Here is a 16,037-nt window from a genome sequence, read left to right as displayed (position 1 = left end):
CAGGGCAAATATTATTCACCTAGCTTTTCAGTGTTTATACCCTTCATCTTGCTAGACAGCAAAGTATCAAGATAGGCATTTAAATGGAATGAAATGGTGAAGGATGATTCTAGCTGTTAAAACATCCTGAAAGTTCCTATTTTTACCAGAACTCCATTTCCCATTTGGAATTCACACACCTGTCTGGCTTTCTGCCACTTTTGTATTTCAGTGTGCCTTCTCTTTGTTTGGAGAAAATGGCCTTGGATAAACTCTGGAAACTAGGAAGTTTTGGTTATACCCTCTTTTCTTTGTAGATTCATTCATTTCTAGAGGTTATCATTCTTTATTTCATAGAGTTTGTAGGATTTTTTTTTTATTTTTACCCCAAGAGCAACTTATATATACATGAAAGATGGATAGCGCTATCAGAAAAAATGCCCTTTTAGAAAAGTTTATGCTTCCTTGGAAATTAGGCCTAGAGATATCTACTCCTTTTGAGTAGTTAACTCTATTTAAAAGTTTGCTCATTGAACTTTTTCTTTTGTCACTGTTTTGTATTTTGAAAGGCCAGGATCAGAAGTTGAGAGGCTAATTATTCATTTGCTTCATGAATCTTATTTTTCTACAATTTGGATTAGAGAAAAGGTACCTTTTTATGCTGCTTTCCACTGACTGACTTCACCAAGGAGTTAAATATACTTAAGGAAGTCCTCTTGGTGCTTCTGCTAGAGTCACAGGAAAAAAAAGAAGATAATCTTGGTTACTATCGGCAGTATTCATCCATTTTATTATATTTGCATTGACAAGGAATGTATTCCTTTTGGATAATTAAAGGAAAGATTTTATAAACACTATGGAGATAGCAGTGGTTTTTAGAAGTGGTTGAATCTACCAGGAAAATGTGATGACTGAAGGAAGACCTGTGGTTATTGAGCATCTTTTCTGGATCAGTACCTAGTGGTTGTCAGATCTGTGAACTGTACGTATGTTTTGGGTGTAGGATGTTGTCTGACATATTGGGATCTAGAAAAGGCTCTTTTTGTTTTCTAGAATTTCCTGGATTGGATGATTAGTCTTCCAATGATAGATACAGATGTGTGGTGTAGTGCTAACGATGAAAAGTAAGAGATACCTTAGCTCCTTAAAGTTTACTAGTATTCTTTCTTCTTCTACACAAAGATGTTGATATATATTATTTTCTTAGAAAATGAATATGTTAACTTTTCGCAAGTTGTATTTATTGAATTTGAAAATAACTGTACATGTTATATTTTTGGCTGATCCTTTTTGTTTTTCTAATATAGATTGAAAGAAAACTTGTTCTGCTCAGTGTTTTAAAGGAACCAGTAAGCCGTTCTATATTTGATTATGCTTTGAGGTCTAAAGATATTACTAGCTTGTTCAGACATCTTCACATGCGTCAGAAGAAACGACATGGTTCTCTTCCCGACTGCCCTCCGCCAGAGGATCCTGCCATAGCACAGCTTCTGAAGAAGCTGCTCTCACAGGTTGTATCACCCTTCCAAAGTCTTACATTTAAATGCGAATTTAATAAAAATATTGAAGTGTCCATTTAGCTTTTAAAAAATATTTTTGATTGATTAGATTACATCCTAAAACATGAGTAAGTAAATCTGGCAAACATCTTACGCATTTGCTTTGAATCCTAAAACAAAGATAATACTAAGATGATGATACAGTATCAGGTTAAGCTAAATAAGGAATCATGGGAGACCTGTTATGTTTCTTTCGTAATTACTGGCTAAATAAATGAGGGAAAGACTGTAGAAATAACCTTAGATTTAATTAGTATTCTTGATTCAGTTCTATGTTTTACCAAAAATATAATGAAATTTAACTGGAAGAAACATTGCAAAACACAGATGAAGTATAGAAAAATCCTGGTTCATTTTGATCCAAATTTGTAATTAATACTTGTAAACAGCTGAAACAACTGGTACTTAGAATGCATCTCAGGTTTAATAGACCAGCAGTTTACTGGTATATCTTAAACGCCTATGAATTTGAATCAATTTACAGAATCTTATTAGAACTAGGAAGTAATCTTACTACACTTGGCATTGGTAATGCCTCTTTAGAAATATGAATTCTATTCATGACAAAAAGGCCAAAAGCAATTGCAACAAAGACCAGAATTGACAAATGGGATCTAATTAAACTAAAGAGATTCTGCACAGCAAAAGAAACCATCATCGGAGTGAACAGGCAGCCTACAGAATGGGAGAAAATTTTTGAAATCTACCCATCTGACAAAGATCTAATATCCAGAATTTACAAGGAACTTAAACGTATTTACAAGAGAAAAATAACTCCATTGAAAAGTGGGCAAAGGATATGGACAGACACTTCTCAGAAAAAGACATTTCCACAGCCAACAAACATGAAAAAAAGCTTAACATCATTGATGATCAGAGAAATGCAAATCAAAACCACAGATACCATCTCACGCCAGTCAGAATGGCAGTTACTAAAAAGTCAGGAAACGGGCCAGGCACTGTGGCTCAGGCCTATAAACCCAGCACTTTGGGAGGCCAAGGTGGGTGGATCACCTGAGGTCAGGAGTTCCAGACCAGACTGGCCAACATGGTGAAACCCCATCTCTACTAAAAATACAAAAATTAGCCATACGTAGTGTTCTGTGCCTGTAATCCCAGCTACTCGGGAGGCTGAAGCAGGAGAATCGCTTGAACCTGGGAGGTGCAGGTTGCAGTAAGCAGAGATCGCGCCACTGCACTCCAGCCTGGGTGACAGAGTGAGACTCTGTCTCCAAAAAAAAAAAAAAAGTCAGGAAAAAATAGATCCTGGGGAGGCTGTGGAGAAATAGGAACACTTTTATACTGTCGGTGGGAGTATAAATTAGTTCAACCATTGTGGAAGACAGTATGGTGATTCCTCAAGGGTCTACAACCAGAAATACCATTTGACCCAGCAATCCCATTACTGGGCTTATACCCAGAGAAATGTAAATCATTCTACTATAAAGACACATGCATATGTATGTTTATTGCAGCACTGTTTACAATAGCAAAGACATGGAACCAACCCAAATGCCCATCAATGATAGACTGGATAAAGAAAATGTGGTACATATACACCATGGAACACTACACAGCCATAAAAAGGAATGAGAGCATGTCCTTTGCAGGGACATGGATTAAACTGGAAGCCATTATCCTCAGCAAACACAGGAACAGGAAACCAAACACTACATGTTCTCACTCATAAGTGGGAGTTGAACAATGAGAACACATGGACATAGAGAGGGAAACAACACAAACCAGGGCCTGTTGAGGTGTGGAGGGTGAGGGGAGGGAACTTAGAGGATGGGTCAGTAGGTGAAGCAAACCACCATAGCACACGTATACCTATGTAACAAACCTGCATGTTCTGTACATGTATCCCGTTTTGCTTTTTAGAGAAAAAACAAGAAATAAATATATGAAGTCTAGGCCAGGCATGTTGGCTCATGCCTGTAATCCCACCACTTTGGGAAGCCAAGAAAAAAAGAAATATTAAATCTAAATTTACATCTTGTTTCATGAGGGATATGTGGAACTTAGGGAAGCCAAGATAGGAATAAAAATGGTTAAAAATAAAGAATACAGTTGCTGAATATATGCTCTATGAGCCATAATGGAAATTTTAAAGACTTAGTTTGATGTGACTTGGATTCCTGAAGAGCTTCTTCTTTGGGTTTTCTTTTAACCTTGGCTTGTACATTAGATATGTTTTGTATTTTAGAAAGCAATTTGTGGAAAATTGGATTCTGAACCACATTTTTCTGTTTTTTGGTTCTACAATTTAAAAAAAAGAATGAAAGATAAAGAATACCAATCTTTCTTTTTACTTTCCTTTCATTCATTTTTTAAAAAATTATTATTATACTTTATAGGGTACATGTGCACAACGTGCAGGTTTGTTACATATGTATACATGTGCCATGTTGGTGTGCTGCACCCATTAACTCGTCATTTACATTAGGTATATCTCCTAATTCTATGCCTCCCCCCTACCCCCTCCCCACAATAGGACCCGGTGTGTGATGCTCCCCTTCCTATGTCCAAGTGATCTCATTGTTCAGTTCCCACCTATGAGTGAGAACATGTGGTATTTGGTTTTCTGTTCTTGCGATAGTTTGCTGAGAATGATGGTTTCCAGCTGCATCCATGTCCCTGCAAAGGACACGAACTCATCCTTTTTTATGGCTGCATAGTATTCCATGGTGTATATGTGCCACATTTTCTTAATCCAGTCTGTCACTGATGGACATTTGGGTTGATTCCAAGTCTTTGCTATTGTGAATAGTGCCGCAATAAACATACGTGTGCATGTGTCTTTATAGCAGCAAGACTTAAAATCCTTTGGGTATATCCCCAGTAATGGGATGGCTGGGTCAAATGGTATTTCTAGTTCTAGATCCTTGAGGTATCGCCACACTGTTTTCCACAATGGTTGAACTAGTTTACAGTCCCACCAACAGTGTAAAAGTGTTCCTGTTTCTCCACATCCTCTCCAGCACCTGTTGTTTCCTGATTTTTTAATGTGAATCACATTTTTCTGATGTTTGTCCTGAGTAAGTAATCCTTACCAAAGAGATTTCAGTGTGCAGTAAAAACCATCTCAATCTAAATGTTTCTTCAGGCTTGGCCATTGTGACTCTATTTCTCTCTCCCGTACCTATCCTATATATTAATTTAAAAACCTTCATTCTGGGCCTGGTGCGGTGGCTCATGCCTGTAATCTCAGCACTTTGGGAGGCTGAGGCGGGCAGATCACGAGGTTGGAGTTTTGAGACCAGCCTGGCTGACATGGTAAAATGCTGTCTCTACTAAAAATCCCCAGAATTGGCTGGGCGTGGTGGTGTGCACCTGTGGTCCCAGCTACTTGGGAGGCTGAGGCAGGGAAATCGCTTGAACCTGAGAGACAGAGGTTGCAATGAGCCAAGATCGTGCCATTGCACTCCAGCCTGGGTGACAGAGCAAAACTCCGTCTCAAGAAACAACAAAACAAACCTTCATCCTGACATTTTCTTTTCCTTGTCAGTCATTACTTTACCTCATGGGGCTACCCTAGCCCCTCATCTCTTCTTTTTACCTTGCTAAGGTGTAGGTTTTGACACTGGTAACAGGAGGGAGTGGGAAGGAACAATTTCCATAGCCGTTCTACTTCCTGCTTCCTACGGTTCTTCTAACCGCTTCTACCACTGCTGCTCCCTCAATGCCAGCCCCCATTAGTGGGTGCCATGATACAAATCACTAAAGCTCACTGACCCATATTCCTCTGAAATATCAGTGCGTGGTATCTTCATTGGTCTGTCAGTGATCCCCTCATTTGTCTGAGTGGAAAAAGAAGAACAAACAATCCCCCATTTTATGTTATCTCTGGTGCCAATGGCTTTAGGAGACTCCTAAAGGTTAGGGGACAATCCTCTGTTCAAGAGATAAGCACTGCTAGTAGAAGGGAGAGCAGGCCAGAATCTCTGAAGTTCTTACCAGAAATAACAGCAGAACAACACCAGCTTCCGGTTTTTTGAAAGCCAACAACGACTTTACCACTGTAGTTTGTGATTTCCATGTTTTTGACTATCCTTAAAACAAATTTGAGCAACAGATGTTATTCCTGTTTTGTAGATAAGGGAATGGAGACACAAGGAAGGTAGTTAACTTGCTTATGTTCAGATAGTACAGTAAGTTTCAGAGTTGGCATTTGAATCTAAACCTACCTGATTCCAAAGCCTACACTCCTACACTATGCTGTGTTGCCTCTAAAGTAAAATAAACAAAGGACATAGAGCTAAGACTCAGAAGCTTGCTTGGATTTTATACAGACTTAGGGAGAAGCTCATGTGCAGTTTATCTCCTCCAGCACCTTACAAGCCTTTTCTCTACCGTCATTTCATTTTGGTCCCTGTGCTACCTGAGTTTCTTAGGATTACTAGCAGAGACTTAGATCCAGGGGAGGCTTTGGAGATAGGAATTGAGTCCTTGTTTCTTTTTTCTCTTCTCTTCTCTCTTCCCTCTTCCTCTTCCCCTTCCCCTTCCCCTTCCCCTTCCCCTTCCCCTTCCCCTTCCTCTCTCTCTCTCTCTCTCTCTCTCTCTTTCTCTTTCTCTTTCTCTTTCTCTTTCTCTTTCTCCTTCTCCTTCTCCTTCTCTTCTCTTCTTTATTGAGATGGAGTTTGTTGTTGCCCAGGCTACAGTGAATGGCACGATCTCGGCTCACCACAACCTCCGCCTCCCGGGTTCAAGTGATTCTCCTGTCTGAGCCTCTAGAGTAGCTGGGATTACAGGCATGCGCCACCAGGCCTGTCTACTTTTGTATTTTTAGTAGAGATGGGGTTTCTCCATGTTGGTCAGGCTGGTCGTGAACTCCCAACCTCAGGTGATCTGCCTGCCTTGGCCTCCCAAAGTGCTGGGATTACAGGCATGAGCCCCCGCCCCCGGCGAGTCCTTGTTTCTGATATCAGGGCTACAGAGCAAAGGGTCGTATTTTTAGTTTCTGCAAGCAGGCAGTATGAGCACTCCTACATATTTTTTTTTTTAGCTTACAGTTCTTCAGTGCTCTTCTATACGGGACTGTACTTGAGACACATCATGGGTAAAGTAGGCCTTTCTAGACCAGCCTAGCATTGTTTCTATGGGAAAATATGTTAGTAGTTCCAGCTAATAGACTTAACATACACTTTTGGAACATTACCCATATGGGAGTTGGAATCTGTACTCCAGATTTTCAGTAGAACTTACATCAAGAGACAACTCTTGGAAGGACTGTTGTCGTTAGATCCATCTACAAGAGCTTCCTGTTTTATTTGTATGCATTTAATCAGGTTCTAATAAATAATACAAAATGATTTCACTCCTTTAAAAAATGAGTTCATTTTTAATGATTTTTATTTTTGTACTTTTTGACAGATTAGTATAAATACAGCTTTAAAATTCAAAAGCTATAAGAAGATACATAAAGCAATGTTACGTTTTTATCTAATCCCTGCCCTCCAGCCATGCAGTTTCTTTCTCTGACGATTGTGAATTTTATGTTGGGTGTTGAATTGCTTTGCAGTGTTGGACTTGTTCTGCTGCACAGTTACTTGGAATCAGTTTCATCCTTTTAAGCTTTGCTTTTAAGCTTTGTTAAGATAGGTTTAGGATAGGTCCAGACCAACCCTTAGTTGGTCAGTTTAGTACCACTGCTAAGGACTTCTCAGAACATGATGCCTTGTGTATAGTAAGAGGTCTTTCACTGTTCCTAACCTTGTGGTGTTCTTTCTATGGCCTCAGGTAGTTTCCTTATGCATACATAGTTTAATATTCAGCCAAAGACTTCAGGAGACCCTTCTGTAGCCCTCTGAAGCACTCATTCTGTGCAGATCCCTCTTCTTCATTTCTCTGCCCCACAGAGTTAGCGTTTGTAGCTTTCTTGAACTCTGATGTGTCCTTGAAATCAGCTCTGTTTTATTCTATGTTCCTTCTGCCATAGCCTGGCAACTCTAGACAGTATTGCTGGGACAGTCATAGGACTCAGTTTTAAATATTTTAGGCATTGTAGCCCTGTCTGCCTGTTTTCCCATGCCTGAAAAGTGTGTGCCTGTGTGTGTGTGTGTTTTGTACGGTTTGAAGTTGTTTAAAGTGGAAGGGTAAAACTAGTCTGGTCCCTGTGATTTCATCATAGTCAGAAGCTGAAGTCTGTGGGTATGTTTATGGACTTAAACACTAGTACTGCACTTTCTTAGTTACCATGACTTAGGCTTGATCTTTGGTGGGAAAAAACATCTCCCAGCTTTTTTTTTTTTTCCTTTCTGTTTCAACATTTTCTTGGCTATCCTTGGTTCTTAACATTTTTTTTTCTTTTTCAAGAGTTTCTTGGCTATCCTTGATTCTTAGCATTTTCTTACACGTTTTCTATATGATTTTTTTCATCAGCTTGTCACTTTATACAATAAAAATTTGTTGATATATTGAGATTACATTGAACCTGTAGAAGTCAGCTTGTCACTTTTGATTATTTTGAATGCTATTACAATTGGCAAATTAAAACATTATTTTGTTTGTAGCTGGTATATGGAAAAAATTTTATATTTCCTTTGGCAACCTCATAAAACTTATTAATTATAATAATTTGCTTGTACATTTTCTTTTGAACTTGTACATTCACAATTGTATCATGCACGAACAGTGACTATTTTATTCATTTTTTTTCCAATCTAAATACCTTTGTTTTCCTTGCCTTATTTAAATGACTAGGATATTTAGTATAGTATTAAAGAGATTTGGTGTGAGCAGGCATCCTTGTTTCGCATATCAGAGGGAAAACTCTCAACACTGTACCATTCAGTGTGATTTTTGCTATTAGTTTTTTTGTACAATCTTTTGAACAGATTAAGGAAATCCTCTTTCTGGCTTGTTAAGATGATTATTGGAAGAATGCTAAATTTTATCAAATGTCTTTTATCTGTTGAGATTATTATATGGTATTTCTATTCTGTTAATGTGTTGAAATATGTTGATTGATTTTTCATATTTTAAACTTACTTTATTCCCTGGATATTTGAAATAAACATAGCTTTGTCATATTGTATCTATATATAAATGTAGTTTTAGAAAATAAATAAAATATAAATATATAAAATGTTTTTAGGTACACTGGATTTGGTTTGCTCCTACTTTAGTGGATATTTTTTCGTTTGAGTTTATGAACAACCTTGTCCTGTAGTTTTCCTTTCTTGTAATGTTCTTGTCAATTTGTTTGTTTTTTCATGGTGCAGTGCTAACATTTTTTTTTTATTGAGATCCAATTCACTACCATAAAATTCACTTTTGAAGTGTACAGCTTACTGCTTTTTAGTACATTCGCAAAGTTGTGCAACCATCACCACTGTTAAATTCCAGAACATTTTCATCACCCTGAAAAGAAACCTTGTATCCATTAGCAGTCATTTTCTTTCCCTTAGCCCCTGGCAATCGCTAATCTACTTTCTGTCTCTATGGATTGCTTAATCTGGACATTTCATATTAATGGAATCATGCAATATGTGGCCTTCTGTGTCTGGCTTCTTTCACTGATCTTAATGTTTTTAAGGTCCCCCTATGTTGTAGCATATATCAGTACTTCATTACTATTTATAGCCCTTACTGTGGCCCTCCCTTTTGTGGACTAAAACATAGACTAACAAAAAGAGAGCTCTTACTTTAGCTATAAAGTACCTATTGTCTATTTAAAGTGAATTTTAGGAGGAGACATGAAAATAAACTAAGTGTTGCAAGTTAACACTGGGATTTAGTCAAGAATATGTCTATTATTATTGTACTTTAATGCAATTTTATTTCATGTTTTTTAGCTTTGTGCCCTCCTAGGGTTGGTTTTATCATAGTCTGCCTGAGAATTGTGAATATGACTCTAAACTCTAGTGGGATTCTAGATTGAGGCCTCAGGAGAACTGACATTTTATTAAATGAATGTTTTTTATTCCTTTGCTTGATAAAAATGTAGTAGAGGATTCTGTGGATGGTTGGAAAGAAAGACACGCAGAACTGCCACATTTTCCAGAATATTTAAGTTGCCAATGAATTAATAATTATTTAGATTGATTACTTAGTATTTGTCCGTTTCAAGTGCGCTAAATATTTTAGGTGGATTAGCATGTAAATTTCACTATAATCTGATAAGATGGGTGCTAGTAATTATCTTTATAGATAAATAGAAGTGCACACATATAGTAAGTAGTAATCAGGGCTGGAATTTGAACCTACGCAGTCTGACCTCAGCCATTATCCTGGATTGCTACTGGATTTGTTGCTCAGATCTGCAGTTCAGGCAGCATTCCAATCCTTTAGTTGCATAGTATATTTTATGTATCATAGAATGCCTTTATATACTCATTCAGTATACATTTCTCAACACAACCAGGAGCAAAGTTGAAGTCGGTACACTTTCTTTTGCTTAATATTATACATTCAGAGTTTTGTTCAGATAATAAATATTTATTCAACAGTTGTATTTTAAATATTACTATATATCACACGTTGTGTTCTTTGGAAATTCCAAAGATGAGTTATGTTTGAATACGGTCCTTTAGGAAGAAAGTTAAGATATAAATCATGATACAAATTACAAAGTGCCCTAATAGAATGTTCTGGGAGATCTTAGTAGTGACATGTCATTCTGTATTGTTAACTTTATTTTTCACTTGCACTTGATTGTTTCACCCTTCTGACTCTTTCAGTTTTAAATTGGGTGATTTGTTCCTTCAGTTGTTAGTCATTCTGAGGTCTGTTTTTATTACTTGTGAAAATAAACTAGAACATATGGTTTTATTTGGCTTTAGGGAATGACAGAGGAAGAGGAAGATAAACTTCTGGCACTGAAAGACTTCATGATGAAATCTAATAAAGCAAAGGCCAATATAGTGGACCAGAGCCATCTTCATGATAGTAGTCAGAAAGGTGTAATTGACTTGGCAGCTTTAGGCATAACTGGGAGACAAGTTGATCTTGTTAAAACCAAACAAGAACCAGATGACAAACGGGGTTAGTATGCTTGTTTGTGTGTGTGTAGCTTGTTGTTGTTAATTATTTCATAAGACTGTTTTTTAGCTAATTAATAATAAAAAGCCTCATTTCACAGATAAAGAACTTTCAAATACAGTGACTCCATTACTTAGCAGGGAGATTTTGGGGAAGAAAAATAGGGAAGCATACTAACAGTTAAGGAAGTAACTTGCCAGAATCACAACTCTGTGACAAACCAAGGTCTGATTCCATAGCTCTGCTTTTACAATAAAATCACGTTGTCACCATGGAGGTGTATGACTGAAGATGAAATTCTTTTTTTTAACCCTTTAACCAGCAACCCAAGAACAATAGTCTATGTAAAATGGTATCAAGTTTTCTAGTTCATTATTAGTAGGTAATACCCAATGAATTCAAAAGAAAGGTCTTGCTATTAACAATGAAATGCAAGAGTAGAGACCAGATAAGACTTAACTATTTGCAGTCTTGAGATTTGAAACTGTGAGCTCTTGTGACATTGACATTGATTGTATGAAGTTTTTTAAGATCCTGTGCATGCCCTTTTTGCATGTGCATTCACTGCCAATTATATGCCTTTAAAATTTCCTCTATTCTAGCATTAGATTTTGAAGACAGCTAGTGAATTTTATTTAAAATAAACTTCTAATTGCCAAATTCGAGAAAAAGTATTTGTAACTTAAGTTTTAATGGTTTAGATCCATAATATATAAAACATACAGATTAATAAGAAAGCAAGCCAAAAAAAGAAAGATTGAACAGACAACTGATAGAGTAGAATGCATATATATGAAAAGGTAAATAATTTAATAAACGCAAATTAAAACAGATGCCATTTTCTTACTATTTGCTACTTTAGATATAGTGGTTACTTGAAATTGAGCTGGCCTTGGGAAACTAGGAAGTAATTAGGTCTTATTATTAAAGGCCGGGCGCGGTGGCTCAAGCCTGTAATCCCAGCACTTTGGGAGGCCGAGACGGGCGGATCACGAGGTCAGGAGATCGAGACCATCCTGGCTAACACGGTGAAACCCCGTCTCTACTAAAAATACAAAAAACTAGCCCGGCGAGGTGGCGGGCGCCTGTAGTCCCAGCTACTCCGGAGGCTGAGGCAGGAGAATGGCGTAAAACCCAGGAGGCGGAGCTTGCAGTGAGCTGAGATCCGGCCACTGCACTCCAGCCCGGGCGACAGAGCGAGACTCCGTCTCAAAAAAAAAAATAAAATCATTGGAAGCACATCTGTTCCATCTGCCCTAGAAATGAAATGAGAGTTAATGAGTTGATATATGAATATGAATAAATTAGAAATCTTAAGGAACAAAAAGAATATGAAGTGTAGTGCTGTCCCTGCCCCCTCTCCTGTCCCCTCCAAAGGCAATAAAAGCACATATGGTTTTAAAGGCTACCTTCAGACTAACTATTCTGAATATATTTTCATAGCCAGAAAACATGTAAAACAAGACTCAAACGTAAATGAAGAATGGAAAAGCATGTTTGGGTCACTGGACCCACCAAACATGCCACAGGCCCTACCTAAAGGGAGTGATCAGGAGATGATTCAGACTGGGAAACCTCCTCGTTCCGAGTCCTCTGCTGGCATTTGTGTCCCTTTGTCAACTTCTCCACAGGTACTGTCACCCAGTCAGTAGTCCTTCTAATGTCTTTGAACCCCCGTTCTGCTATTTTGGATGTTTAAAGGCTGTGTACTGTAGTAGAAAAATTAATATGGTGACTTTTCTTTTAGGGAGGACATATTCCTTTCTAAGACAGGTTTATCTTTAATTTTATAGTGAGGAGGAAATGTAGTTATTGAAAGTACTAAAAAGGTCTCATTTTAGAGTACTTGCCAATAAAGTGATCTGAAATTGTGGGTTGAAGACACTATTATGAACTGTGATTATAATTACGCTGCAGTGAACCTTTTAAATCTTTTTTATTCCTCCTCCAGTATAACATAGCTATATCTATAAAATAGCAAAAATACTTCTGGGAAGAAGTCCCAAATTTCCTATGTGTGATAAATGTCATGATGCTTTTGATGTATAGATCATTCCTCACAACAATGGTTAGACTTAGGATTTTTTGAGTTTGTATGGTGTGAAAGTAATATTCATTCATTAGAAACTGTGCTCTGGTACCCATATAGCCATCCCATTTTTTGTGTTCAGTACAGATTTCAGTAAGTTACATGAGATATTCAGCACTTTATTATAAAATAGGCTTTGTGTTAGATAATTTGCCCAACTGTTGGCTAATGTAAGGGTTCTGAGCATGTTTAAGGTAGGCTATGCTAAGCTGTGATGTTCAGTAGTTGGGTGTATTAAATGCATTTTCGACTTAATGATATTTTCAACTTATGATAGGCTTATTGGGATGTAATGCCATTGTAAGTCAAGGAGCATCTGTATTTGAAATAAGTTTAATTTAAGGCAGCTCTTTCCTAGTCAATCGTATCTTAAATAAAAAATATTAATTGAACCAGATTAATTAAATTGAAATTCCATTTCTTCTTTTCACTTAATGATAATTTTTGTTTAATGTTATTTTTGTGCTGATCAGTTTTTTTATATATAAAATGTAGGATTTATATAAAGAATGGAAATGTAGCATTTGTGGTTAAATTTCATTTTAACTGGGTTTTCGTTGAAAAAATGTATTTAAATGAATTTTAAAATTGGTACATTAATGACGACAAAAAGCTGTTATAATTTATAGATGAAAACATGGGTACGCTTTTATCTTCAAATATACTTTGCTTATGACATAGAATTCCATTTGTTTTGTAGGTTCCAGAAGTGACAACTGTGCAAAATAAAAAACCAGTAATACCGGTTTTAAGTAGTACAATTTTACCATCCACCTATCAGATTCGGATTACAACTTGTAAAACTGAACTTCAGCAGCTCATCCAGCAAAAGCGGGAGCAGTGCAATGCTGAGAAAATAGCTAAGCAGATGATGGAAAATGCTGAATGGGAGAGTAAACCACCACCACCTGGTAAAAGTTCCATTGATAGGTAGTTATAGTCTAGTCTAGGTGCTTAAGGCTAGAATCTAATAGAGGAAATGAATACTTAATTACCAGACAAAAGAGGTAAGAACAAAAATGTTGTTTGGGAAACCCAGAGGAAGAAGCAGTGAGTAAGAAATCATGTCATTATTTGTTGAGTTGGATCTTTTTAGTTGTGGGGGCAGCTGGCAAAGTCATATTTAGGCCAATCACATAATAATTTAGCCTGTGCTTCATTTTCCCCACTTATAGTACTAAGTTTTACCTGTTTAATGTCTTGCCACTTTCTCATTTGAATGTCTGGCTTCTTTGACCAAATTCCTGCTTTTAATTTCTGGAAGGTTTAACATACTTTGATTAATATTAAGAAAAAGTTAGAAAATTTAGAAAATGACGAGTACTTTTGAAAAGAAAATAGGCTGGGTGTGGTGGCTCACGCCTGTAATCCCAGCACTTTGGGAGGCTGAGGTGGACGGATCACTTGAGGTCAGGAGTTCGAGACCAGCCTGGTTAACATGGTGTCACCCCATCGCTACTAAAAATACAAAAATTAGCCAGGTGTGGTGGCACATGCCTGTGATCCCAGCTACTCGGGAGGCTAAGGCAGGAGAATTGCTTGAACCTGGGAGGTAGAGGTTGCAGTGAACTGAGATTATGCCACTGCATAATCTGGGCAACAGAGCAAGACTCCATCTCAGAAGAAAAAAAAAAAAAAGTAAATAAATAAATAATTAAAAAAGAAAACAACATCACCTCTAACCCTCCGCCTTAACGATGATCAACATTAAAATTATGAGGAAGCAGTTCTGTATTGTTAAGACTTAAAAGTAATTTAGAGATACTTCAAATGAAAATCTGACTCAGCTATCTTAGCAGACTTGCCTAGTGTAATGTAGCAGAGCTAGTCTTTGACACTAGATTTGTAGGTTTAAAAATATTTTTTGAGTTTCTGTCTCTACATTTTAATGATAAAAATTGAAATTGAGAAGATGCATAATGTGCTTATATATAGTTTACAAATCATGTGAATTCCCATGAGCTACTGATGTGGACTTGGGGAAAATGCTGGTAAAGGTCAATGATTTAAAGATTTAGAAGATACTGTTCAGTGGCAAGTAGCATCGTTAGTTGCATAAATTTTCTTATCAAAATAAACATTTTGGAATTTTTTAATGTTGAAACTTTTTGTGATACGAATCAATATTATATACCAGCGCTACTTTAAAAACTGAAAAGTTGAGCACAGACTGCTGTATTTTATGATAGAATCTGTCTTTGTAAGTGGCATATTATACTTAGTAGAGTAATACATTTTATTTAATAAATCACAGAAAAGATGTCAAATTTTGTAGTTCAAGAAATGTGCACTAAAACAGAGATATAGACCAATGGAACAGAACAGAGTCCTCAGAAGTAATACCACACATCTACAGCCATCTGATCTTTGACAAACCTGAGAGAAACAAGAAATGGGGAAAGGATTCCCTATTTAATAAATGGTGCTGGGAAAATTGGCTAGCCATAAGTAGAAAGCTGAAACTGGATCCTTTCCTTACTCCTTATACGAAAATTAATTCAAGATGGATTAGAGACTTAAATGTTAGACCTAATACCATAAAAACCCTAGAAGAAAACCTAGGTAGTACCATTCAGGACATAGGCATGGGCAAGGACTTCATGTCTAAAACACCAAAAGCAACGGCAACAAAAGCAAAAATTGACAAATGGGATCTAATTAAACTAAAGAGCTTCTGCACAGCAAAAGAAACTACCATCAGAGTGAACAGGCAACCTACAGAATGGGAGAAAATTTTTGCAATCTACTCATCTGACAAAGGGCTAATATCCAGAACCTACAAAGAACTCAAACAAATTTACAAGAAAAAAACAACCCCATCAAAAAGTGGGCAAAGGATATGAACAGACATTTCTCAAAAGAAGACATTCATACAGCCAACAGACACATGAAAAAATGCTCATCATAACTGGCCATCAGAGAGATGCAAATCAAAACCACAATGAGATACCATCTCACACCAGTTAGAATGGCAATCATTAAAAAGTCAGGAAACAACAGGTGCTGGAGAGGATGTGGAGAAATAGGAACACTTTTACACTGTTGCTGGGACTGTAAACTAGTTCAACCATTATGGAAAACAGTCTGGCAATTCCTCAAGGATCTAGAACTAGATGTACCATATGACCCAGCCATCCCACTACTGGGTATATACCCAAAGGATTATAAGTCATGCTGCTATAAAGACACATGCACACGTATGTTTATTGCGGCACTATTCACAATAGCAAAGACTTGGAATCAACCCAAATGTCCATCTGTGACAGACTGGATTAAGAAAATGTGGCACATATACACCATGGAATATTATGCAGCCATAAAAAAGGATGAGTTTGCAACCTTTGTAGGGACATGGATGCAGCTGGAAACCATCATTCTTAGCAAACTATCACAAGAAGAGAAAACCAAACACCGCATGTTCTCACTCA

General features: G+C 37.1%; 1 protein-coding gene across 1 annotated transcript in view; it reads left to right on the top strand.

The window, feature by feature from the left end:
- Positions 1 to 16,037, top strand: part of PIK3R4 (phosphoinositide-3-kinase regulatory subunit 4) — a 75,157-nt gene that overhangs the window by 30,880 nt on the left and 28,240 nt on the right. Inside the window, exons 9-12 of the mRNA XM_010380382.2 lie at positions 1,287 to 1,490; positions 10,322 to 10,523; positions 11,964 to 12,151; positions 13,310 to 13,520. Coding sequence (XP_010378684.1) covers positions 1,287 to 1,490; positions 10,322 to 10,523; positions 11,964 to 12,151; positions 13,310 to 13,520 — 805 coding nt within the window. The remainder of the gene's footprint in view (positions 1 to 1,286; positions 1,491 to 10,321; positions 10,524 to 11,963; positions 12,152 to 13,309; positions 13,521 to 16,037) is intronic.

Source organism: Rhinopithecus roxellana, chromosome 1 (assembly GCF_007565055.1).
Source record: "Rhinopithecus roxellana isolate Shanxi Qingling chromosome 1, ASM756505v1, whole genome shotgun sequence".
Lineage (NCBI taxonomy): Eukaryota > Metazoa > Chordata > Mammalia > Primates > Cercopithecidae > Rhinopithecus > Rhinopithecus roxellana.
The sequence above is the reverse complement of the archived record's forward strand: the minus strand, read 5'-3'. Positions and strand labels throughout refer to the sequence as shown.